The sequence below is a fragment of the Miniopterus schreibersii genome (assembly GCF_964146895.1).
Source record: "Miniopterus schreibersii genome assembly, chromosome: 19".
Lineage (NCBI taxonomy): Eukaryota > Metazoa > Chordata > Mammalia > Chiroptera > Miniopteridae > Miniopterus > Miniopterus schreibersii.
This window is the reverse complement of record NC_138119.1, coordinates 29,864,373-29,889,355: the sequence shown is the minus strand read 5'-3', so window position 1 is coordinate 29,889,355 and position 24,983 is coordinate 29,864,373. Positions and strand designations below refer to the sequence as shown.

Genomic DNA, 24,983 nt, shown 5'->3' with positions numbered 1-24,983 from the left:
CCTTGAAATCACTAATTCTCATTTTAACTTTTCTCTCAGGGAGACAATGCAGCAACCCAGGAGAGTTACGCAACGGGCAAGTGATCATTACGACAGATTACTCTTTCGGATCACACATAGAATTCAACTGTTTAGAAGGGTGAGTGTGAGGCCGTCTTGAAACAACACTTTAAGAAATTAATAGCTTTTGTGTTTATATAATTCCGAAGTGAAAATAATGTAAAAAGGTATACACAGAATCTTTGCTTTTACTCTATCACCAACCACCCATTCCTCCTGTCCTTAAACAAGGATTTATTTTTATTCATTTTTTTTAATGCGTCTTTCTAGTGTTTACTTTTACAAATACAATCTAAGAAATTAGTACATATTTTTATTTTGCACCTTCTCAATCACAAACTTAATTTTTAAATCGGGCTTACTTTTCCTTATCAATATATACAGGCGATATTTCCATTCTTGTGCATAGAAAGGTTCCTTGTTGATATGTTTTTACAACTGCATAAAATTTTTATTGCTGGATATATCATGTATTAATAATGTATTTGATGGATCCATGGGTATTTTTAATCCTTTGCTATTCTGAACAGGGCTCTGATGACTTTACCTTGTACATATATAATTTTGTACATATGTAGTTATATCTGTAAGGTAAATTCCCACAGTGGGATTTCTGGGTCAAAAAATGCATATATTAGAAAATTTGAAAGATATTGCAAGTTGCTCTGCCTTGGGGTTACATGGTTTTGCAGAGTATGCTAATGTCTGTCTGTCCATAAACTTTCCAACTAAGAGTGTTGTCAAACTTTTGAAGACCTGTCAATCTTTTGAAATTTTTCCAATTTAAGAGGTAAAAATAAAATCTCACTATAGTCTCAATGTATATTTCTCTTACTATGAGTGAAGTTGAGCATATTTGTATATGTTTAAGAGATGTTTGTATTTATTTGTAAACTATTTGGCATGTCCTTTGCCCACTTTTTTCTCTTGACTTAACTTTTTATTTTTAACTCCTAATTATTCTTAACACACACACACACACACACACACACACACACAGGTGGGGCAAAAGTAGATTTACAGCTGTGAGTCAAAATGCACTTTATTCTTGTATTATTATTTATTAATTATTGTATTATTTACCACACAAACAACTGTAAACCTACTCTCGCCTCCCCCCCCCCCCCCCATGAACCCATGGACCTTGTTTTTGATACGAAAGGCAGCTTTTCCCCAGAAGTGTATTACGTTTTGCTTGACTTGGTTATTGGTATGTTTTTTTCTTCTCAAAGAGAAATTATCTTTACGTTGTCAAATGTATCAGTTTCCTTTTAAAAAATGGCTTCTGGGCTTTAGATCTTGATTTAAAAAGCCACCCCCGGTACAAGATTTTAAAGTATTTGCCTAGGTTTATGCTGCCTTTGGGTTTTCATTCTTTTTAATGTTTAAAGCTTTGATCGATTTGGAGTCAGTATATTGTGTGCAGGACATGAGGTACATCTCCTACTATATATTTTCCCAAAGGCTTTTCTGTATTCCAACATCATTTATTAAAAAGTCCATCTTCAAGCCAATGATTTGAGAGCGTTTTTGGTATTACGTTAATTTCCCGTAAGTATCGGGCCTATTTCTAGACTTCCTGTTGAGTGCCATCCTTTGCCTATATGTTCACATGTGCACTCTACAGGCGTCTCCGTATGGAGGCTTTATATGTTTTAATAGCCAATGTGGATAGTCCTACTTACCACTTTTCCCCCCCCCAGAATTTTTCTGACAATGCTTGTTTTTATTTTTCTCGATAACTTTAGAATTAAGCATATTTTAATATCAGTGTTGGGTTAGTTTTTAACTTAATTTTAGGAAAATTTACCTCTGCCTCTTAGAATCTCTGATTGATCTTGAGAACTGAGTTGACATAAGACGACAGGAGAAAAGCGTACAGGTTTTATTTTTACATGTACGTGGGAGCCTTCACAGGAAATGAAGACCCCCAAAGTGATTAGGCCTAAGTGGTTATATATTAGATTGAATGAAAAACAGTAATTGTGGAAAAGTAACTAAAATATATGAGGAGGCTAAAGGAAGATAAAGGTTATTTATTTATTTATTTATTTATTCATTCATTCATTTATTTGGGTTATTTTAAATAAGACCTGTTGGTACAGATTTCTCTCTTACTCAGCTCCCCATCTCTGGTAATAACGGTGGCCTTTTCCTCCTGGTACAGGGAAGCATCTTTCACATGGGAGTTTGATCTGCTTTCAGGAAGAAAAGAGGAGGTTAGGGAGCCCTTCCCTAACCTTTAGCTCTAAATAATCTAAATAACCTAGAGCTAAGTGCCTTTAGCTCTAAATAACCTTTGTGCCAAAGTGGTACATTTTGGGGTGACATATTCTGCTCCATTCATTGTAGTCTTTTTGTCATTTTTTTTTAGTGTTTCAAAGTTTTCTTCACATAGATTTTGCATTTCTTGAAGCATTTTTACCTAGATATTTCATTTTTGCCATTTTAAATGGATCTTTTCTTCCATTATGTATTCTCACTGCTTTTATGTGTGTGTATATATATATTATTAATTTGGTTCTAGTGGTTACCTTTATACATTTACATTGATGTAATATCATTATTCCCCTTTATCTTTAGGCAGTTTAAATTTGTTCCCTGTTTTCTCTCATAAGCTACTTGTAGGAGTATAAATTCGTACAACCACTTTAGCAAACTGTTTCGAGATATTTATCAAAGCTGAACAATTTCTAGCTACATACTCAACAGAAATGAGTTTGCTAACAAGAGACATTTACAAAAATTTGCATATAGCAGCATTCTTTATAACAGCCCCAAGCCAAAAACATTAGAGTGGATAAAGTACACTGTGGCTATACATTAGAATACAATAGGGCAGTGGCAATGTACATGATATTGCTACATGTACAACATGGATACATCTCACAAACAAATGCTGAACAAACGAAGCCAAACACAGGCAAAATTGGTTTATCCTGTTAGAAGTCAGAAGAGTAACCACCTTTGGGGATGATTAGACACCAGTAAGGGACAAAAGGGGGCTTCTGGGATGCTGGGAATGTTTTGTTTGTCTGGCTGATTATGGGAGTGTGTTTATCTGGTGAAAATATACTGAGCTGTGCACTCAGGATTTATTCATGTTCTATGTATTTTATAGTTTAATAGAAGTTTTCTTAATGTCAAAAAAAATTGTGTTTCTTGTTATGAGCAACAGTAACCTTACACTGTGTTCTCCCTCCCTGAACCCACCCTGCTCTGTCTTTTCTACCAGTAAATTTATGTCACTTGTGTTATCTTAGGTTCATATTGAACATTACTGGTAAATAGTCATAGATGCCTGTAACTTGATCTCACTCCCAACTCTTGCAGATGTGGCAACAAAGGAGTTGCTTTTGCTGCAATTTCCCTTGTCACAGTGTGGCTGACTATAGTTTGCCTTCTGCTGGTTTCCTAAAAGAAAAGCTCCGAGTGGAAATTAATAATTAAGTGCTTGCAGGTTCAATACTATCTGAGGCCTTGGTACTTAAGCGATAGCATGGCTGGATATAAAGCCCTTGGTTCATAATTTCTTTTCTCGACTGTCTTATAGATATGGCTGCATAGCCTTCTTTAGCGGATGTAGGTGTAGAGAACCCTGGTGCCCACCTGGAATTCTCATTCTTAAACGTGACTTGGTCTTTCTTTGGCTGCCCGGAGATACTATTCTTTACCTTTGACACCTAATAATCCTACTCTTAGTTGTTTTGATCCAAACCACTTTGTTTCATTTTTGTTGCTATGTGATACACAATTTTAAAATGTAGATTAAGGTATTATTCTACTTTTGTAATGTTTACTTGAAACACATTTAAAATCGCTGTTCTATTCTTTTCTGTGTCCCTTCTTCGGGTTGTCCAGTTAAGTGCACGTTCATTCTCCTCTGCTTGTTATCTATGTCTTACATTTTTTCCTCTATTCTTTTTTGTTATTGTCACCATTTCATTTTGTTTGATTTTCTCATGTTTATCCTAGCTCCCTTCTTGTGAAGAGCTGCTAAGAAGGAAAGGGAAAAGATTCAGCGCTATGGTGCTGTTGGAACATGGATGTGTTCCTATTGGAATTACCAGAAACAGTACTTTTCACTTGTTCTCCTGGCTAGGTTAGAAAAAAAGGGCATTTTAAAGATATTTCAAAATAAAGATGTGTTTAATTCTCACTGTATTTTATCTTATGGAAAGATTACTTTTCTTTAAAAAAAGATTTATTTTCTTTAAGCTATTGTTAAATAAACTCTGGGGGCTCTGAAATTGTTGAGCGTAGCATTTACGTTAGGGTTCAATCATATTGTAGGTAATTCCTTGAAAAATTTGAAATCATGCTAACGATTTGTTTTTTTCTGTTACCATAATGTATAAAAGGCAGAAAGCTTAGAAACCATCAAAAGCATAAAAGTGGGGATTGTGAACAGAGAGTTTATGGTGTATGGGAAAGGGCAAGAGTCTGGAAATCAAAAGGAAACTGTAAACCAGTAGAGTTTAGAGCCGGTAATCTAGCTGCTACTCTCATCCAAACTGCATAACACATTCAAAGGAGGTTTTTTGCCCTATATTGTTCTTCTTGAACTCTGGATGACTGACATCTAGTTGATGCTCAGTAATAAACTGCAGAACTAAAGAACAAATGAACAAACACACATCTCATTGCTGTAGTGAAATTTTACTCACTGAGGGGCTCCATGGGAAGTGTTATCTGAAAAAACCTTATTTCTTCGATTTTAATATTGAGTAGCAATTCTATTTGTTCAGATGCTTTTATGTAATTTAATGTAGGGTAGAAACAATTCCATTAAAATCTTTTATCCTATTTTATTCAGATATATCTTAATTGGCCCAACCACTAGTTATTGTGAGATCCAAGATAGATCAGTTGGCTGGAGTAATTCTTTCCCACAATGTGTAAGTAAGTAAAGACTTTTTCTGATTTGACTATAAACTTATGCTAAGTTAGGTAATGAACCTCCTGTGCATGTTTGCTGCTTTTTGTGCCCTCCGTGAGACTTTGCATCCTGGAAGTGAGATTTGGAAAGATGCCTTCCCTGATTGTTTTCTCTTCCTCACTTACTCACCCCAGTCGCCCTGTGCAAGCCCCCTCCAGACATCGTCAATGGGAAGCACAATGCTGGCAGTGAAGATTCCTACCCATATGGTTCTTCTGTCACTTACAGCTGTGACCCCACCTTCTCCATGTTAGGCAAAGCTTCCATTTACTGCACAGTGGAAAATAAAACAAAAGGCGTCTGGAGTCCCAACCCTCCTACTTGTAAAAGTAAGTTGCAGTGGAATTGTCGAATCCTCCTTTGAATGTCTCTCTTTTGTTGAAAGGGGTGAGGAAGGTCAGTTGGCTGGGGGAAATGAAATTATTAAAAGACAAACTGCTTATTGCAATGATGAAAGTGATTTATTTGGTCAACCCCTAGCATTATACAGTAACAAACAGCGCCAAGAGCTCATTGGCTTTGCGAAGGAGAAGTTGATTCTCACGCACGCTCAGTCTACTGCATGTCCTGGAGACTCTCTAGGTATTAGTTTAGCAACAAGCTCAGCATCCCAGGTTGATCTTGTGGCACCTTCATAGTAAAAGGCATTTTCACAACGTCTTCAGTAGAGGGAGAAAGAGGAGCAAAGTGTGATCTGGCTTCTTCGAGCTTTGGCTTGGTAGTAACCACATATCGCTTTACATTGCAGCCTTTAGTCCAAAACTAGTGCTGTGTAGACCCTACCTACCCTGAGGGAATTTGAGAATGTTATCTTTTGTCTGTTCAGGAAATTTTGGCCAGCACTTGTAATATCAACCACATATGCCTATAGGGCAAGCTAAACCTACTAAGCACCAGAAGGTCAACAGGGCAAAGCAAGCAGTAATTGAACTGAAGGATATATTGTGGTATTGCTGGTTTGCTAATCTCCCTTCGCTACTCAGTGCCTACATATCATCACTTACTATTCTGACTCCTCACAGGACACACTCAGATCAGGGGATGAGAGCGTGATACAGTTCTAAATGCCTGGAGTTTGTTCTGCAGGAGGTGGGGATGACAGATACTGAGGCTGGAAAGTTAGCAGGGTCAGGTTATGAAGGGCCTTGTGTGTTTCTCTCAAGAGTTCAGGAAGAAGGTGGTAGAGAAACATCGAAAGGCTTTCACCAGGGGATTTAATGTGCTGCATTTTAGAAAGGTACCTGGCTGCAGAACGGCTGACAATTTGAAGCAGGACAAAACTTAACCCGTAGGTACCACCCAGCCAAGAAGTGAAAGTGGCTTCAACTGTAACCATGGCAGTGGGCCTGGAAAGAAGTTGAGGGGTTGTAGAGGAACTAAGGTGGCAGGACTTGACTGACTGCTGGGCGTGGGGAGAGCTTGTTCTTTGCTTGTGAGGGTGCAGATCTCTGAGGCCTTGGCTGCCTCATCATCATGAACATCGTATACTTACCATTGGCCACTGACCCACCACCAAAATCATCCAGGAAGGTAGGACATTATAAGGGGAGTTTTGGGGGACTTTGAGAATGTGTTTCTTCTAGGGTTATATACGGCTAGTTTTTCTTGAGAAAAATGAGGAAGTTGGAGTTATCCACAGACCGCATTTTACTGAGGCTTTTAAAAGTTGAGATTATATGTATATATGCTTTTTTAAATGTTTTCCTTGTATTTACTTGATATGCACAATATCAGGTTTTTGTGTTATACTTGGAATTGGATTAGCAATAGCAGTGATATCCTTATTGACATTTCTCTTTTATAATCCACTTGTCTTTTCTTGCAATTCTTTAGAAATCATCTGTCCTCAGCCAGATGTTAAAGATGGAAAGGTAATCTTTGGATTTAGATCCACCTACAGTTACAAAAACCCTGTTCAATTTGAGTGCAATAAAGGTTTTATCCTCAAAGGCAGCAGTTCAAGCCATTGTGAAGCAGAAGGCAACTGGAGCCCTCCTCTTCCCGTATGTGAGATCAGTAAGTACAAACCATAAAGGAATTTCAATGTTTGGCATCTAAAGATACCCAGAAATATTGGTGGGGGCTTATTCGTATGCTTAAGCCCACTTGAATCACAGTAAAAATTTAAATTTAGATTTATTATTTTCCTTATTTTTTTTCTTGTTGGACAAAAGGCTGATTATAGAACACTGAGCAAGATCATATAACATCACAAAATAACTGCCACGTGCAGCTGTGCAGGGTGCACACTCCCTAAGGGGAGACGTTAGCACTGGAGACATTGTGGGTCAAAACATTTATTTCAATGATTTTTTTGCAGTTAATAGAAAATTCTCTTGTTCTGACAAAATCATTATATTATGATAATTGTTTTGAAAGATAATAATAAAGTGTCCTGAGGGAAAATATGCCATATGATTTTACTTATCTGTGGAATCTAAAGAACAAAGTAAATAAACAAAATAGAAACAGACCCATAGGTACAGAGAACAGACGAATGGTTGTCAGAGGGAATGGGGGTTGGAGGGCCAGGTGAAAAAGATGAGGGATTGAGAAATACAAATTGGTAGTCACAGAATGGTCACAGGGGTGCGAATTACAGCATCAGGAATATAGTCAGTAATATTGTAATAGCTATGTGTTGGGCCTGGTATGTGCTTGAAATATCAGGGGAACTACTTTATAAAGTATATGATTGTCTAACCATTATGTTTTATACCTGAACCTAATAAAGAATAATACTGAATGTGAACTGTACTTGAAAAATTAAAAAATAATATAAATAGTAGTAATGATAACTTGGCACTAGTCTAGGTATACAACAAGAATTTACTCAATGAATCCTCCCAAGAATTGTAACACTATTATTATACTCATTTTATAAATGAGGAGCCTGTTTACCAAGGTTAAGTGACTTGCTCAAGGTCATACAACTAGAAATGGGAGGAAGTCACTTATACCTTATGATCTTACTTTTACCCTTATTAAATGCCAAGAACCTTACAGTGGGGACTTCAGGAATAGCGGTGAAAAGAGCTTGGGAAAACCTCTCTCCGATCTATTAAGTGGCCATAATTAGCAAAGATAACCATTTAAGATCTTTGAAGATTAATCAAAAGAATTACAATAAATTAATAAGCATTAATCTAACAAAATCTATGGAGACTTGGAACAAACAGTGGGAGACCATTACATTAGAGCTAGGATATGTACCCAGTCCCCAAAAGTCTTGTGGGAGAACTGTTTGCAGTGGGCTCATAAATGGCAATTCCCATCTTCTCCAACTTGCTGGGGTGGAACAGCTATTCAGAGTGGATTTGGCTTACAGTGAACATCTTGTGATAGCATTTTCCAAAGCTCCATGCTTCAGGTGGCAGCAGCCAGACATTAGTATCTGTTCTACCACCCTGACCTTCTTTACAGAGGGAGAATCCAAGGTGAGAATCTGGTAATGAATTCAGGTGCCCTTTCCTGCCTTGCAGTGGTTTTGGCAGCCAAGTGTCATCTCCCATCTTCCCCAGCTTCCTAAAGTAGAAGAATTATCCTGGGAAGATTTGTGAACACTGGCAGATCTCATTCTCCTTGGCTCTGGGCTATGGAATATCTATACTTGCTGATGGACATAGCTGGGTGACAGTACCAGTTCCTATCTCCTCTCCCTCTCTCCTGCCACAGCTCCTACACTGTAGGAAAGATTGCGATGGGCATCTGGTAAGGAATGAGTTTCTCATGTTCTTCCAACTCCTGATCCATAGCGCAAAGGAGATTTGGAGCAAGCCTCAAAGTGCGTCAATGCCTTGCCCCTGCCAAGGGATCTGACTTTAATTGGACCTGACTGTGAAACAATTTATGCCCCAAGGAAGTTGTCAAAAACAACACAGCCATCAGCTAACAATTAGTGGAGGCTAACAGCTGTCTGTAATACCAATAGAGGCAGACCAGCCAAAAGCTTAGTAAGAAAGAGACAAACGAAAACCAGTTGTCACTGCTGGTAGGCCGTGCTCTCTTGGGAGCACCATTATAGATTGCTCTATAAATTTGGGGAAAATAAACTTAAATGCACTAGTATAGTCAAGTCAATGAACAAATAAGGAGACAATAATAATAACAGGCCTTGGAGATGGGGAAGAGGAATCAATATCCTAAGTTGCTACAATATATTATCTAACATATTCAGTTTTCAACAAAAAATTATCAGAAATGAATAGAAACAGGAAAGAGTGACCCATCCAAAGGAGAAAAAAAAAAAGATGATGATGAAAATTGCCTTTGAGGAGGCCCACATGTTGGACTTAGCAAAAAAGAAGTTCAAAGCAGTTATTATAAATATGTTCAAAGATACAAATGACTAACTAGTGTCACTTGCTTTCAGCCTGTGGAAGTTCCTTTAGTATCTGGTGTGTACACTAATATAATAATGTCTGTCAACTCTATCTGAAAAATTTTTTAAAAAATTAAAATAATAGAATCCTAAAAAAAGAGTTTATATCCATCTGACAGTGAATGCATGGGAATAAACTTAAATATTGCTATGGCAAAGGTTTTTCTTCTTGATGCCAAATTTAAGAGAAATAGCCATTCAGATTATTTTATTTTTAATGCAATAAGAGCTGATATAGGGATATAATTTTTTATTCACTAGTAGAAATATTTTCAGATAGAACTTGATATTGTTTGATGAAAGAGAAAACATCAGAGGAGAATAAAATGCTCTATTTTCCATATCAGGAGCTTGACCGGCACTACAATGTGGTCTTGCAGTCATACTCGAATACTCTCAGCACTCATTTGCTTATGAATTAAAATAAAAATGCCCAATATTCATATGGTTTTAAAATTGTAACAGATGTCCACACACAAAAATTTTATGTTTAATGTTCACAGCAACATTGTTTATAGTAGCCAAACACCCAAATGCCTGTCAGCTCAAAAATAGATAAACAAAAAGTGCTATATTCACACAATGGAATAGCATTTGGCAATGGAAATAAATGAAGTACTGATATATGCTATAAAATAGAGGAAACTTGAAAACATTATGCTGAGTCAGTTACAAAAAAACCCCCACATATTAGATGATTCCACTTATTTGAAAAGTCCAGAATAGGCAAATCCATAGATAGAGGAAGTAAATTAGTGCCTCCCAGGGCCTGGGGGGATATGGGAATAGGGAGGGACTGCTAATGAACACAGAGTTCCTTTTGGGGTTGATAAAAATATCCTAAAGTTGGATAGTGGGGTGGTTGCCCATTGGATTGTATATTTTAAATGGGTGAATTTTATGTTTATATGACTTGTATCTCAATAAAACTGTTAGAAAAGAACCTTACCCTATATATCATTTAAAATGTCTGAAGAGAAAACGTAACAAACATCCAACTCGGCTAATGTTTGCATGATATTTCCATATGATATGAACCAGTAGTATCAGGAAAGAGTAAAGAAGACAAGACACAAGGTCCACTCTCAAAAGGTGGTTGGAGCATTTTTGCTCTTGATCAGCCCTTAATGAATGTACTCCTGGTGTCATCTGGATGAGGGGAATGGCTTGTTTATTTTTCCTAATAAATAAGTCAGGAAATAAGAAACTTAGATTTACCTAGGACAGTTTTCCAATCACACCTACCCAGCAAGCCTAATGCTTCAGTTCAGAGACTAAATTTTCTGAAGTGCAATGAGGAGGAAGGAGAATTAACATTTTAGATAGTTGACACGACATTTAGAAACCATTTGGTATTATGTTTAGTAAGACCCTCTCTGGTGTTGTGTACATGTCTATTTGGGCACACGTCTATGTGTGTTTTTGTGTGTGGCTCATTCATCAGCCTTGGCAGGCTGGTTAATGGCTGAATGAACACATGACACCCTTTGGTAGGACAGGCTCATTGATCATGTCGCAACCCTAGTAACAGTGTCCTTTACCTTTGCTCTTCTTTTATGAACAGATAGTTGTACTGGCTTACCAGAAATCCTACATGCTTCCTGGGAACCACATGGCTACCGCAAACCAACAAAAGACAGAATGTATGAAGTCGGGACTGTGTTGAAGTACAGCTGTCATCCTGGTTATAAAACCGCTGGAAATAAGCCTACGACTGTGACTTGTCAGAGAAACTTGCTGTGGACCCCACATACAGAATGTGAGGGTGAGTTTCTGTTTTAAAAATATTTTACTATATTAAATGTTCAGCATGTTCTAGGATTTTCTACCTTAAGTGAAAATAATTGCATTACTCAAGATGAATTTATAATTATATTAATTCAACAAAATGACTGTTATTGCCAGACGAGACCATAAAGAGCTTGGAGTTTGAGGGGCCGAGAAATAGTAACCTTTCCTTATCCCAGTTCAGAAGTCAAACATGATTCTAATTAAGTGTTAGCTTCATTACTGATAACAGTAGAATGGAGAATACAGTTTAACTATTGCCAAAGTCAGACATCCATTAGCCCTTTTAATCTGAATGTAGATTTTGGGGTGCTTGGTAGCAGGAAGTCTATGAAAGAGTCATGAACTTAACCAGCTGCAGGGTGGCCCGTGTCTCATGTCTCTTGAGCATGGGACTGTGAGCTGAAAGAACTGGATCTTACAACTGCCTGCAGCAGACAGACCCTGACCCCGCATTCTTGCCTCAGTAAGGGAGAAAGGAGACTTTCTCCAGTCTCACTAGTAGAAGATGTCTCTTCATTTTCTGAGAGGAGTGAGGGGCTGAAACACAAGTAGAAGAAATTTTATGATCCTCAGTGGAATTGACAACAGAGGGAGAAAATGCTTTCTTCACCACATCTATCAAAACCTTCCCGTTTTAGAGGTGAAGACACTGAGACAAAGAATACAGGAAACTTTATTCTACAGATTGGAATTTGAAAAATGTGAAATGCATAAATAATGAAAAATGGTAGTTTAGATCAACCTATTGAAAGATTACTCATTTCATATTAGGACTTACAGTTTAATTGCAGTTATTCAGGCTCATTTTGGGGAAATTGAATAAAAGGTTTTAACAAAATTACTGAATTAAAAATATATTTAAAAAAAATTATTGCCACAACTTACATACAAAGTATTGATTCATATGAGCCTTTGAGGATCTTCTTTAAAGAATAAAAAATAATAACATGTAATTAAGATGTTAATTTTTTATATAAATGAATGTTTATACATGTTTAAAAACAACTTTGAAATTATATTTATTTTATTTAATATACTCTTATCAGTATGATTATTTAATAAAGGATATCTTTAACCATTTAAAAGGCAAAGTGAAATGGTATTTATCATGAAATCTGATTAAATGTGAATTTGGATTCATGAATTGAATATTTAAAAGTGTTTTCTACAGCCCTCATTGGTGTGGCTCAGTTGGTTGAGCATCATCTAATGGACCAAAAGGTCGTCACTTCCACTTCTGGTCAGGGCACATGCCCGGGTTGCAAGCTGGATCCCCAGTAGGGGTTGTGCAGAAGAAAGCTGATCAATGTTTCTCTCTCATCCATGGTTTTTTCTCTCTCTCCCCCTCCTTTTCTCTCTCTCTAAAATCAATAAGAACATATTTCTTAAAAAGCATTTTCTACAATGTGAAGCATTACATAAATATTGTTACAATTTAAAAGCCATATGACTATTAGGCATTTTTATTTTAATTCATAAGCAAATGAGTGCTGAGAGTACTCGAATATGACTTCAAGACCACATTGTAGTGCTGGTCAAGCTCCCGATATGGAAAATAGAGTATTTTATTCTCCTCTGATATTTTCTCTTTCATCAAACAATACCAAGTTCTATCTGAAAATATTTCTACTAATGAATAAAAAATTATATCCCTATATCAGCTCTTATTGCATTAAAAATAAAAGAATCTGAATGGCTATTTTTCTTAAAGTTGGCATGAGAAGAAAAACTTTTGCCATAGCAATATTTAAGTTTATTCCCATGCATTCACTGTCAGGTGGATATAAACTTTTTATTTTTTATTTTAAGGAATCTATTATTTTAAATTTTTAAAGAAATTTTCAAATAGAGCTGACATACATTATTATATTAGTTTCTGGTGTACGCTCCAGTGGTTAGACATTATATAACTTACTCAGTAATCATCCTGATATCATTCTCATAAATCTTGTACCCGTCTGACACCATGCATGGTTATTAGAATATTATTGACTCTATTCCCTATGCTGTGCTTTACACCCCCATGACTATTTTGTAACAACCAATTTGTACTTCTCAATCCCTTTACCTTTTTCAACCATTCCCACAACCCCGTTCCCATATGGCAACTGTCAAAATGTTCTCTGTATCTATGACTCTGTTTCTCTTCTGTTTGTTCATTTTGTTTTTTAGATTCAATTATTAATAGATATGTATTTATTGCCATTTTGTTGCTGATATTTTTGATATATTTTTTCTTCTTAAACAAGGCCCTTTAACATTTCATATAATACTGTTTTGTGGTGGAGAACTCCTTTAGTTTTTTTCTTGTCTGGGAAGCTCTATCTGTCCTTCAATTCTAAATGATAGCCTTGCTGGGTAGAGTAGTCTTGGTTGTAAGTCCTTGCTCCTCATCACTTTGAATATTTCTTGCCAATTCCTTCTGGCCTGCAAAATTTTTGTTGAGAAATCAGCTGACAGTTTTATGGGAGCTCCCTTGTAGGTAACTAATTGCTTTTTTCTTACTGCTTTTAGTATTCTCTCTTTGTCTTTTACTTCTGGCATTTTAATTATAATGTGGGCCTCTTTGGGTTCATCTTGTTTGGGACTCTCTGTGCTTCCTGGACTTGTATGTCTATTTCCTTCACCAAGTTAGGGAAGTTTTCTGTCATTATTTTTTCTTGCTCTCTCTCTTCTCCTTCTGGCATCCCCATAATGCAAATGTTGGTACACTTGAAGTTGTCCCAGAGGCTCCTTATATTATCCTCATTTATTTGGATTCTTTTTTCTTTTTGCTGTTTTGATTGCGTGTTTTCTGATTCCTTATCTTTCCAACCTCTGATTTGATCCTCTGCTTCATCTACTCCACTGTTGATTCCCTGTAATGTACTCTTCATTTTAGTGAATGTATTCTTCATTCTGACTGGTTCTTTTTTATGTTTTTTATCTCCAATTTTATGTTTCCTATCTCTTTGTTGAAGTTCTCACTAAGCTCATCTACTCTTTCACTAAGTTCATTGAGCATCCTTATAACCAGTGTTTTGGACTCTGCATCTAGTAGATTGCTTATCTCCATCCTGTGTAGTTCTTTTTCTGGAGTTTTGTTCTATTCTTTCATTTGGGATATGTTTCTTTGTCTCCTCATTTTGGCAGGCTCTCTGTGTTCATTTCTATGTGTTAGGTAGAGCTGCTACATCTTGCAGGCTTGGTAGAGTGGCCTTATGTAGTAGGTGATCTGTGGGGTCCAATAGTACAGCCTCACAGATGACCATGGGCACTTGAGGTTTGCCCCCATGTGGGCTGTGTATACCCTCTTCTTGTAGTTGAACCTTGATTGCTGTTGACACATCAATGGGAAGGATTTACCCTTAGGCTGATCAGCTGCAAGGACTGGCTATGACCACCAACCAATGACCTCTAACTACTGTGGAGAATGAGCTGTGCAGGGGCCCACCCCACAGAGCAGGACTTACTTCAGGGCTCTGGTGCCCACTGAGTCTGCCTCTTGAGTGTGCATTTGTGAAGGTAGTTGGATGTGGTCTGAAGCTGTCCACTGGGTGTGCTGCTTCTGGGGCCTTCAGGTAAGTGCAGACCTATGCAGCTACAGCCTGTGCTCTGCCTGGGGTCACCCAGCATGAGACACAAATCAATCTGTGCTGGGCTTAAGAGGTGCCCAGGCAAGGCCAAGCTATAAACTAAGGCCAGCTATTGCTAGTGCCAGAACTGGCACCATTTAGTGAGAGGTATGGGACATGTTGAGGCCAGATCCTCCTTTTATGAGAGATTAGGAAAATCTGAAGCATGAGCTAAAACAGGCAATTCATTTTGAAAAGCCAGTTGAAACAGTTTGTTTAGGCCCAAAAGTTGGGTGGGGTCGAAGGGAATCACTTGGGTGAGGAAAACAGTGTGAGCCAAGTTGATGGAGTCTCAGATATGGCATCCACCTGCTGGCTGTGTGTAGGGAAGGCTCATCAAAGGAATAATGGCTTCTGCCAGCACTTTTGTTTGGGAGAAAGCTGTCACCCAGCTCTTTCCCTGATACCATCCTCCTTGTATGTCTCTTGTGCCTTTTGAGGTGCTGCCCCAGTGTTAGATCTCAGAGGGGGTGAGTCCAAGTAAATCTGTGCATGGGCTTTTTAAGAGGAACTGCCTGGTTCTCCAGCAGCTTTTGCCTTACTCAGCCTCAATTCCTGCTGGATTTTACTGCCAGAAGTTATGGAGAATTCTCTTCCTGGCACTGAAAACCTGGGCTGGGGTGCCCAGTTGGAACTGGGATCCCTTGCTCCACAGGGGGTACCGCCACAGCTGAGATGTCCCACCTGATTTTTATCTGTCACACGTGGATGTAGGACCACATCTCCATCCTTCCTCCCATGTGGCTTCTTCTTTAATTCCCTGGTGATAGAGTATCTATTCAGTCAGATTTCAGGTGGTTCTGAATCATGGTTGTTCTGTAGTTTAGTTGCAATTTTGATATGGTTGTGGGAGGCGGCGAGTACCATCTTGACTGGAAGCTGATATAAACTTTTGAGAACATTCTTCCTCTGCACCTGGGGAAGTATAAATTATTAGGAAGCTTAACAATGATGTAATCCTAATGAAGCCATAAGGAGATCAATGTTATTTGTCACTGCTCTTGAATAATTTTGAAAATTTACATTTTCATCCAGGTTTAATATAACTTCCCATTTTGGAGGTTCCTGAAAATTATTTCATTGGAAGGAAATGACTGGGGTTGAACTACTTTAGCAAATCAGGGTCAGGGAATGAGGACTTAACATGTCTCGGGTACCCTTGTCTGTTTCCCCAATCTCTCTTCCATGGTGAGCTCTTCCAAAGGTAGAAATGAGATTATTAGCCATAGGAGCCTCCTTCTGGTGATTTACTAAGCATTAGCCTCACTTTTTATTTTTAGAGGTATGTTGCCCAGTACCAGAGCTGAAGAACGGCAAAATCCTCCATCAGAGAAAAAATCGTTTGCCCAATAGCTGTGACTATTTCTACGGCGACTCGATTTCATATTCATGTTATGAGAAACGCTACACTGACGCTTCATGCCAAGGAGATGGCACCTGGAGTCCTGAAACACCAACATGTGATGAGAGTAAGAGCGTATGGAATTATGTTATTTGAGAAGTTTCTTCATATCTAAGTAATGGAGATTATTAAGGGACGGTTTCAAATTAGGTAAAAAGAATTTGTATACTCTGAATGATTTCTTGGAGTGGATACATTTGTTTAATAGCACTGTCTCCTGTCCAGTTTTCTCCCTTTTTCCTCCCAATGGTTGTTCCCATTTTCTTGAGCTTCCTGGTCTCCTTTTCTGAATCAGTGAAATTAGGCCACTAAACTGCATTCTGTTTCTTGGTATTTATTCTTTTCTCTTCCATTCTTTCTGGTGCATATTCTTTAACCTGAAAAACAAGACTCCCAAATCTATTTGAATCTGCTTTTCCAAACCTGCTTCCTTTCTTCTGTTGCCTCTAAGCCCTTCTTCAGACTATCTCTCAGTGTAAATACCTACCTCTCACCCACCAAGAGCTCGTAAGTGCTAAATACAATTCTTCCTTCTCCCATTGTTTTCCCATAACCCTATCTATCGATGATCAGAAACAGTTACCACTACCTGAATTTCTTGCCTTGTGAAAAAAAGGAGTTCAAAGGAGCTTCAAAGTGACCAGGCATCAGTTTCAGTTTAGAAATCAACTGGAATCTTATCTCCCCTGGTTGAAGTGTTTCCACTTTGCTTACTAAGGCTTTTCTATCTGCAGATCACAGAGCTCAGGGATTTGAAGCCCATTTTCTCCACAAGTTCACTTAGAGTGAATGTAAATGAGGCTACTTATGCTTACATCTTTTGGTTTCTGGGCTCAGGGATTTTATTTTTTTTATTGGGGACACAGTGCCATATAAAGGTCAATCTTTGATTTAAAGTGAATACTGTGTTCTCGAAGATATTGTAAGTAATACCGAAAAGTCCCATGATTGTAGAGTATTGTTTCTCAAATGGCACTTCAGCTTTAACAGACCATTCCAATGTTCTAACAGGTCTGCAAGTTCTGAGTGACACAACTATAATTTATGTAGTACATTTCATGGCTGCGTCCCAATACCACACCTCTTTTGCCGTAATTGGCACATAGTGGGATCCTATGTCAATTGTTTAAACACTCTGTAATCCTTCAGATGACAGTGCTGACCGAAGTCTTTCAGACAGGAAAGGCAAGCCCCATACCTAGAGTAGCTGTCTATTTTTGTCAGAATAAAAAGATGTCCCTTCCAGGTGGAAGGGGATCCAATACAGTTATCTTACTACCAAGTGGCCTTTGGGTTGTTTCAAGGGATGGTATCATATCAGGGACTTAGCACTGTTCCTGGCAGGTTGGGTATTCAGTGACAGCAATTGCTAATCAGCCTTGGTAAGTAGGAGTCCATGCTGTTGGGTCTATGCTTGTCCTTCATCCATGCCACCATGGCCACTTTGTCCCTTTTCTCTTGTGACAGTCCCGCTGGGGCCAATGAGAGAGGGTGGCTGACTTCAACTTGCTGTGACATTAAATTTTTACCCAGTTGTTTAATGCCTCTTTAATTGGGGGTGCTTGGCTGGTGTTAGTTAACACACAAAATAAAAACTTGACACTTCCTGGCCACTCCCATATGTCCAGTCACTTGCTTCTACTCCAGATCTCCTTTTACCCGGTCTTCCAATCTTTGTCCTTAAGGGCTCTGACAGACAAGCCATTCACTCCAGGCCAGAAACCACAATTAAGTCTACCCCTTTTTCAAAAAATAGAATGACCAGATGTACCACCGAAAGCTCTGCCTATCAGAAATATTTCCCCTTACTACTGACTTTTGAGACCACCCTGATTGGACTCTAATGAAGCTTCCATCCAATTTAGCTTGCATACATATACCAAAAATATGCACCTCTGAACCAGGGTCAGGCTTTCCTCTGCTGGGTCATTTGCTAGTAATGGATACCCCCTATAGCCATAAGTGTAAGCTAAGGAAGAGGAACTAGTGCAACAGTGGATGGGAACAAGCAAGATGTGGGCTCCTTGTTTGTGCAACTTGCTTGTGCCATCTGGTCTTGCTCAGGCTCAATCCCAGACGCTCCACTTCCATCTTATAATGGATTGTTGTCTGTCTGACCTTATTACTTGATGGGTCTGACAGACCCAGCTCATGATGTGTGATTCTGGCTGCATAGTTACTTAATGACCCATGGTCAAGAGCTGTATCTATCAAGATTAGATAACATGCCAGGAATTATATTTCAAAAAGTACATAGTTCTCTGCTGCAGCGCATGGCCTTGCTTCAGTATTTCAAGGGTCTATGGTGTGATTAGCCCATTGACATTGGCATCTTTTCCTACTATAGCCACCTCTGCAGGGTCCTAGGGCCAAGGAACAGGGATGATTTCACTGCTGACTGGACTTGCCACAGAGCCCTCTCCTAACTTGGGCCCCATTCAAACCTGATAATCTTTTGTGTCACTTAGCATATGGGCTGGAATAGTATCCCCAAGTATGGAATATGCTGCCTCTAGAATCTGTAAAGGCCTGCTAGGCATTGTGATTTCTTCTTTCGTGGTGGGATTTACAATTTACAATAATCTGACACTAGTTTAGATGGGATAGCCTAGCATGCCCTGAGCCATGGACCTCTAACAATTTAGAATTAACATGATGCTATTGATATACTGGATTAATGTGATATTCTTTAGATGTCCTGATGCTCATAACTTCAGACTCTATTATGAGAGAGGCAGGTGAGTTTTCGTAGCCCAGGGCTGAAACTGCAAATGTATGATCTTGACCCTTCCATGTGTATGTGGACTGTTTCTGATTTTCTTTTCTGATAGGATGGGAAAGAAAGTCTTTACTAAATCAGTGGCCTCATTTGTCTGAAGACTTATTAATCTGCTCTAGCAAAGATACCACATCTGACACAGCGGCTGCAATAAGGGCTAAAATGTTGAGTTTTCAATAGTCTACTGTAATTGTTCAGAATTCTAATTTTTGTAATAGACAGATGGGGGAAATAAATGGAGATATGATGGGAATGACCACTTCTGCATCTTTAGTTCTTTAAGAGTGGCATTAATTCCTCCCTTCCCCCTTACACATATATGTATGTATTTTAAAGTAAATTTATTGGAGTGACATTGGTTAATATGATATATATTTTAAATTTACTTTCTTTGCTTCAAGAGGGAGGGGTCTGGGTCAGATCAATGGTTTCTACTTGGCCTTCTTGGATATGAATGGAGGTCAACAACCCAATATGGAGATTGGACCAACTACTAATTTTGTTTATGCAGATTATACTTTCAAAGATAACGGAAATGACCACCATGTGGTCTAATAGGATGCCATGAGGCTTACAGGAGGGCAGCACAGGTACTGGGTTTGGCTAAGTGATCCTGTGGGCAGAGAATATATCAGGACAGGGCAAAGCCTCCTACAAACCACACAGATTCAGGGATGTGCTGTTTCTTCTGTTCCATAATCACAAGCTCTCTCACTTTATGCCTTACCACCAAGGTTGCAGTTATCCTCCTACCATTGAAAACGGACATCATACAAAAATTTCAGGGTTGTTTCAAACTGTGGAGGTGAAATACCAATGTGACGAAGGATACGCTCTGGTTGGAAAGCCCACACTCACCTGCAGTTCTTCACGCTGGTCAGGTCCAGCCCCTCAATGTAAAGGTAACTCCAGCCCATGGCTAAGAGGGTGGGACTGTCATGAAGGGATTGAGAATAAAGTTTCTTTCCAACCCGAGGCAGAACAAAAACACTTGATTTTATTTATTTATTTTCAATAATTACTATATTCAAATTGTACCCAAAGCAAAAGGTACAAGGTGCATACAGAAACACTAATCTCTCCTCCTTCTTCCTCCCAGTTACAAAATTGAGCCTCCTCAAGGCAGCCCCTAGTCCCACTTTCTCAGATACCTCTGGCAATAGTCTACAGGTGGTACATTTTCTCTGAGTGCAGCTGTGGCCCATAGCAAAATTTTCATGGAAACTGGCTCTGGCACGAATGTAGGCTCTCAGGGGCTAATTCCAAACACCAGGGATCGACAAGTATTTCCATCAGGGCCTCATGTAGTGCAGGGCTCCACCTGCCAATGCCGCAGGCGTGTGGTGTGGGAGTCCCAGTTTGCAACCTGTTGTCCGGACAGGAAGAGTAAGATCGGGTCTGATTTTTGCATGCACACAGGTTTAATATCACTTTGCCATCAACAACTCCAGGAATTATTTGTCACCACTGTCTCCATCGCATACAGGAGGATACTAGACAAGAGGGAAAATATTATCCCTAATGTTTTGTAGGGATCACAAGATGAGGGATTGTTGCTTTGACAGCTGAGAGTCTGGGGTCATGTGCCTTTCTTGTACCTGGTCATGTTATTTAAAGATGTTATGTCTTGAACAAGTTTCTTAACCTCTCTGTATCTCATTGTTTCCTATATAAATGGTAATGATAACAGTGCTCACTTCACAGAGAAGAACGAGATTTAAATGAGATAATCACATAAAATGTTTGGCCCCGAAGACTGATATGAGCCAATGCTCAATAAACACTTGAACTAATATTACCGCTATCAAAATAAAAAAAAGATACAACAATTAGCATGACCTACATGTAGTTTGTTTCAATAATCTTAGCCTATTCTCATGTCTTTTTGCTTAGATTTACAGATTGCTTAACTGTGCTTTCATTGTAGCTGTGTGTCCGAAACCAGAGATAGAACATGGAAAGCTGTTAGAAGACAAGGATCTGTTTGTTGAATCTGAAAATGTCACCATCCAGTGTAATTCTGGCTACGGTGTGGTCGGTCCCCAAAATATCACCTGCTTAGGGAACAGTGCCTGGTACCCAGAGGTGCCCAAGTGTGAGTGGGTAAGTAGAACAATTCAAGGAAGTTCCTGTGCTATCAAACCCTAAAAATGGCGTCACGCCAAAGTACTGTCGCAGCCACCAAAGGTGAGATCTGACTTGCCAGGGCTCATTTCTGAGTCACTCGAAAGAACTCTCTTGTTTTCCCTTGAAGCTCTCTGGTCAGTTAGGATGGCAAGTTTTCCTACTCTCACTTGAGAGCAGGAAAAACTGAGTCCCTTAAGGAGTGGAGTTTCTCAGAGACCTGGGAGTATTGACTCCTAAGTTTCCTTTCCTAGACTATATAATACAGTGTGTCCCATTTCTGGATGGTTAGCCAAAATAGCCTCTGTCCCCACAGAGACCTTCTGGGAAGCTGTCTCAGAACAGATCTAAATTGCTCTGGGGAAGACTATGGTGGGGCCTGAGGTCTTTCCTGGTTTTCCTGCTCTCCCATCACTCCTGGGGTTGGACTTGGACCTGATCTTCTAGTCCTGCACTGTCAGGCTCTGGGGAGAAGCCTCCCACTCACACTCACCACTGTATGTCTTTTAGGAGTTCCCCGAAGGCTGTGAGCAAGTTAAAGCAGGCAAAAAACTTATGCAGTGTCTCCAAAGACCAGAAGATGTGAAAATGGCCATGGAGATATATAAATTGTCTTTGGAAATTGAACTCCTGGAACTACAGAGAGACAAGGAGAGGAAATCCGCTCTGGAGTTGAAACTGTAGTTTTTCCTAGAAGAGAGAGACAAAGGTGCCTTCCTCCCTTCCATTCAATATGGGTCACTTTCATTTAGCCACCACACTTCATTGTAATAAATATCTAGAAAGGATAATTTGCCTTTTTTTTTTTGCTAGTGCTTTGAGATTATAGAATTTCTGATAATCGTGTGGCTCACATTTTTGCTTTTTTAAACACAAAGTGCACATTTTTTCCATTAAAAATTTACTTATCGAACATAATTTTGTCTTTGTGGTCATTAGGACTCTGTGAAATGAGGTCCACAAACAAACCTAAAAATTCATTTAAGCAAAGTTGCTACATTTATTTTATTGAGTGGGTCTTGCATACGGGCTTGGGTTCACATCAGTTCCATTTCCCTGGATTGCCTTCACTCCATAGTTCCACATGTGCAAATCACTCAGGTCCTCAGTCTTTAAATTAAATATCACCCCCCCCCCCCAAAGCCTTGTCCACTCTCTCCTATTTGAAGGAAGTCATACCCCTTTCTAAATGCCCATGCGCATGGTCTCTGACTCGCTAAGGCTGCCTCTTGACTTTTGTCTTACGTGAAGGGTGTTTATGTTGTGTCTGACCCACTTATTTCAGCCTCAGAAAACAAACTCTGAAAGGCTGATGAATGTGAAGCCCTCGTGGCAGCCTCGTGTGTATCCCCAAGTCTTCCATCTGATCTGGTCCTCATTTTCTTTAACAGAAAACTAAAAAGCCTTGAGCAACTATCCCACACATGAGGAGTACCCCATACCAGTGACTTTTATATCTCAGGGTATTTTGGAAACTATTCTTTCCATTCACTACTTTTTCCAACTTTGCTTCTTCTGAAATCTCTCTCTCATTCATATCTCAGATTCTCTGGTAGTCTCATCTTTCTTTTGTATACAGAATTCTATGGGGAATATTGGCTTTTTTTTGTTTAATTACTCCGAATATACTGCAGTGAGGCTAAGGTGCATAGCAGGGTGTCACTGAATCACAGATATCACAGAGGGGCTTGAACTGTTAGAGAAACCTGCTTAAAATGCAGGGTTTCTATTTATGATCTTAAAAGCCATTATCTGCTCCTGCTACTAGGAATTCCTTTTGATTGACGTCTACTCTGGGTTTACCCTGAGACAAGAATTTGTGTGTCACTAATTTCCTTGGGCGTTGGTTCCATAAACCTCCCTGCCCAAGTGGAAAGTAAGACAAAGAAGGGAGGCCAGCCTAAAGAGGGGGCATTATTAAGAGGTCACTGCTGGTGCCACCAGAAGCTCAATCATGCTGACTGCCTTCTGAGAGCAGGTGGAACACAACTGAGTTGTCCTTTTAAGGACGAGGACCTGGGTATTAACCACCAACTTCCTCTTCTCATTGGTGAAGACTTGCTGTGGCAGCATTGACCCCCAAGCACATCCGACCCCACTATGGCCGAGCTGCACAGGCTCCTGGGGACTAGGATCACCATCAGGCACAGAGACACAAGTAGCCAATGGCACTGTGGGGCTTGTTTACAGTAACCTCCAGGGTGAGGATACAGGCAGAGCACAGTTGTCTTTTCTCTATGGCTCTCTGCCAATGTGCCGTTTTGGTCTATCACTCTTTCTCTACTCATATCTCTCATTTCTCTTTACCAGACTCCTGTAAAAGTTTGCTTTTGTTGCGCTTAACACAATACCCTTTATTTTTTGGAATGAGCTTATTTGGTTTTCTTTCCCCCATTGGGCTCTGTGACTGTTCTGGCAGATAGACTATTTGTTAATACTGCCCACAAAACAACTAAAATTCACCGATGAGTCAACAAACCACTAGAACAAATACTGATTCTGCTCTTTCCAGTCGGGATGTTAGGATGCAGCATGAGCTCCAGGATTGCCCCAAGACATTCCATGAACATGGTCGCATCATCATCCGTGCTCATTCCTTAGTGCTTTATATATTATAACTACCATCTTCACATTATTCACTGAAATATGATCCAGAAAATGGAAAATACTGTTAAGAATGTGGGGAACCCAAGAAGGCTCAGAAAAGCCATATGAGAAGAATTTCCAAGAGAACTTATTTGACCTTCTGCTCATCGGAGGTTTGGGTGAGAGGAGGAAAAGGAGCCTGGATATTTTATATCAAAAATTTAAAATAAAATCTAAAACATACAGAAAAATAATTGCCATTGCCTTATTGGGGCGGGGGGGAGGGGGGTCATGTATCATTGAAAAAATAATTAAATTGCCAGCATAGTGTCATGTTTGCAGGTGCTGTATAGTTGTAAGCAAAGGAAACCCAAACAGATTTGTTTTTGCCTGTGTCTACTTCCAACATTAGCAGGGACTGGAGGAGAAGACATTGACTAGTTCTTTCAGCTTAGATGTGGATAAATATCTGGCAATTTCTATTTTACTCACTGGCTCTCACTAATTCTCACTCACCCTCTCTCATCAGCATAAGTGACTATATCCTTCTATCTGCCTCCCTTGCCAACAAACCTCACGTAGAAAACTCTTTATTTGTTGAATAACGATTTTTAAAACATGACTTTATTTTATTTTGTTATGTACTAGTTGAATTAATTTTCTATTTCATTTATATCATTTGTCACATTATTTTATTGTTTTTTTTAAATCATGATACATGTTTCCTCTAGGATAGAATAAAAACTAAATTTGTGTTGGATGCTAGGAAGTATTATTGCATACTGCATGAAATTATACTTACCAGTGAGTTCACTGATTATTAGATAATTTGATAGTTAATATTTTATTTCTTAAATATTTTATTTTTATTGATTTTTAGAGAGAGTAAGGGAGAGAGAGAAAGAAACATCAATGTGCAACATCGATCAGCTGCCTCCTGCATGCCCTCCACCAGTGATCGAGCCCACAACCCAGGCATGTGTCCTGATAGGGAACAGAAATGGCAACCTCTTGGTGCACGGATGACGCCCAATCAACTGAGCCATGTCAGCCAGGGCGATAGTTGATATTTTAAATGCATTATATACATAGAAATTCTTGGTAGATTTTTGTAGCTGTGTTTAAGAATGGTTTACTACTACAGAGAAATTGGTTTGGAGATTGGGATGGGTTGGGAAAGAAAAAAAGCTAAGTATGCTTATATTTTCATATTATTAATGTGCTCAGCTAAAGAATTATCTACCTCAAGCTTTTTCTTTAGTTGTACAGAAAAAATAATTGAGGCTTTTACAAAACAGAGACAGACT

General features: G+C 39.0%; 1 protein-coding gene across 5 annotated transcripts in view; it reads left to right on the top strand.

Moving 5' to 3' along the window:
• Nucleotides 1-22,006, top strand: part of C4BPA (complement component 4 binding protein alpha) — a 31,870-nt gene extending 9,864 nt beyond the window's left edge. For 3 of the 5 annotated variants that reach the window (XM_081121402.1, XM_081121403.1, XM_081121401.1), the window contains exons 4-12: nt 44-139; nt 4,877-4,962; nt 5,134-5,328; nt 6,833-7,015; nt 10,945-11,145; nt 16,066-16,254; nt 19,701-19,868; nt 20,894-21,069; nt 21,601-22,006. In XM_081121402.1, the coding sequence (XP_080977528.1) occupies nt 44-139; nt 4,877-4,962; nt 5,134-5,328; nt 6,833-7,015; nt 10,945-11,145; nt 16,066-16,254; nt 19,701-19,868; nt 20,894-21,069; nt 21,601-21,774 (1,468 nt within the window). In that variant the 3' untranslated portion in view covers nt 21,775-22,006. Of the gene's footprint in view, nt 1-39; nt 140-4,876; nt 4,963-5,133; nt 5,329-6,832; nt 7,016-10,944; nt 11,146-16,065; nt 16,255-19,700; nt 19,869-20,893; nt 21,070-21,600 lie in introns of all 5 variants that reach the window. The other 2 variants (XM_081121404.1, XM_081121405.1) reach the window with 1 other exon arrangement.
• Nucleotides 22,007-24,983: the final 2,977 nt, after the last annotated feature.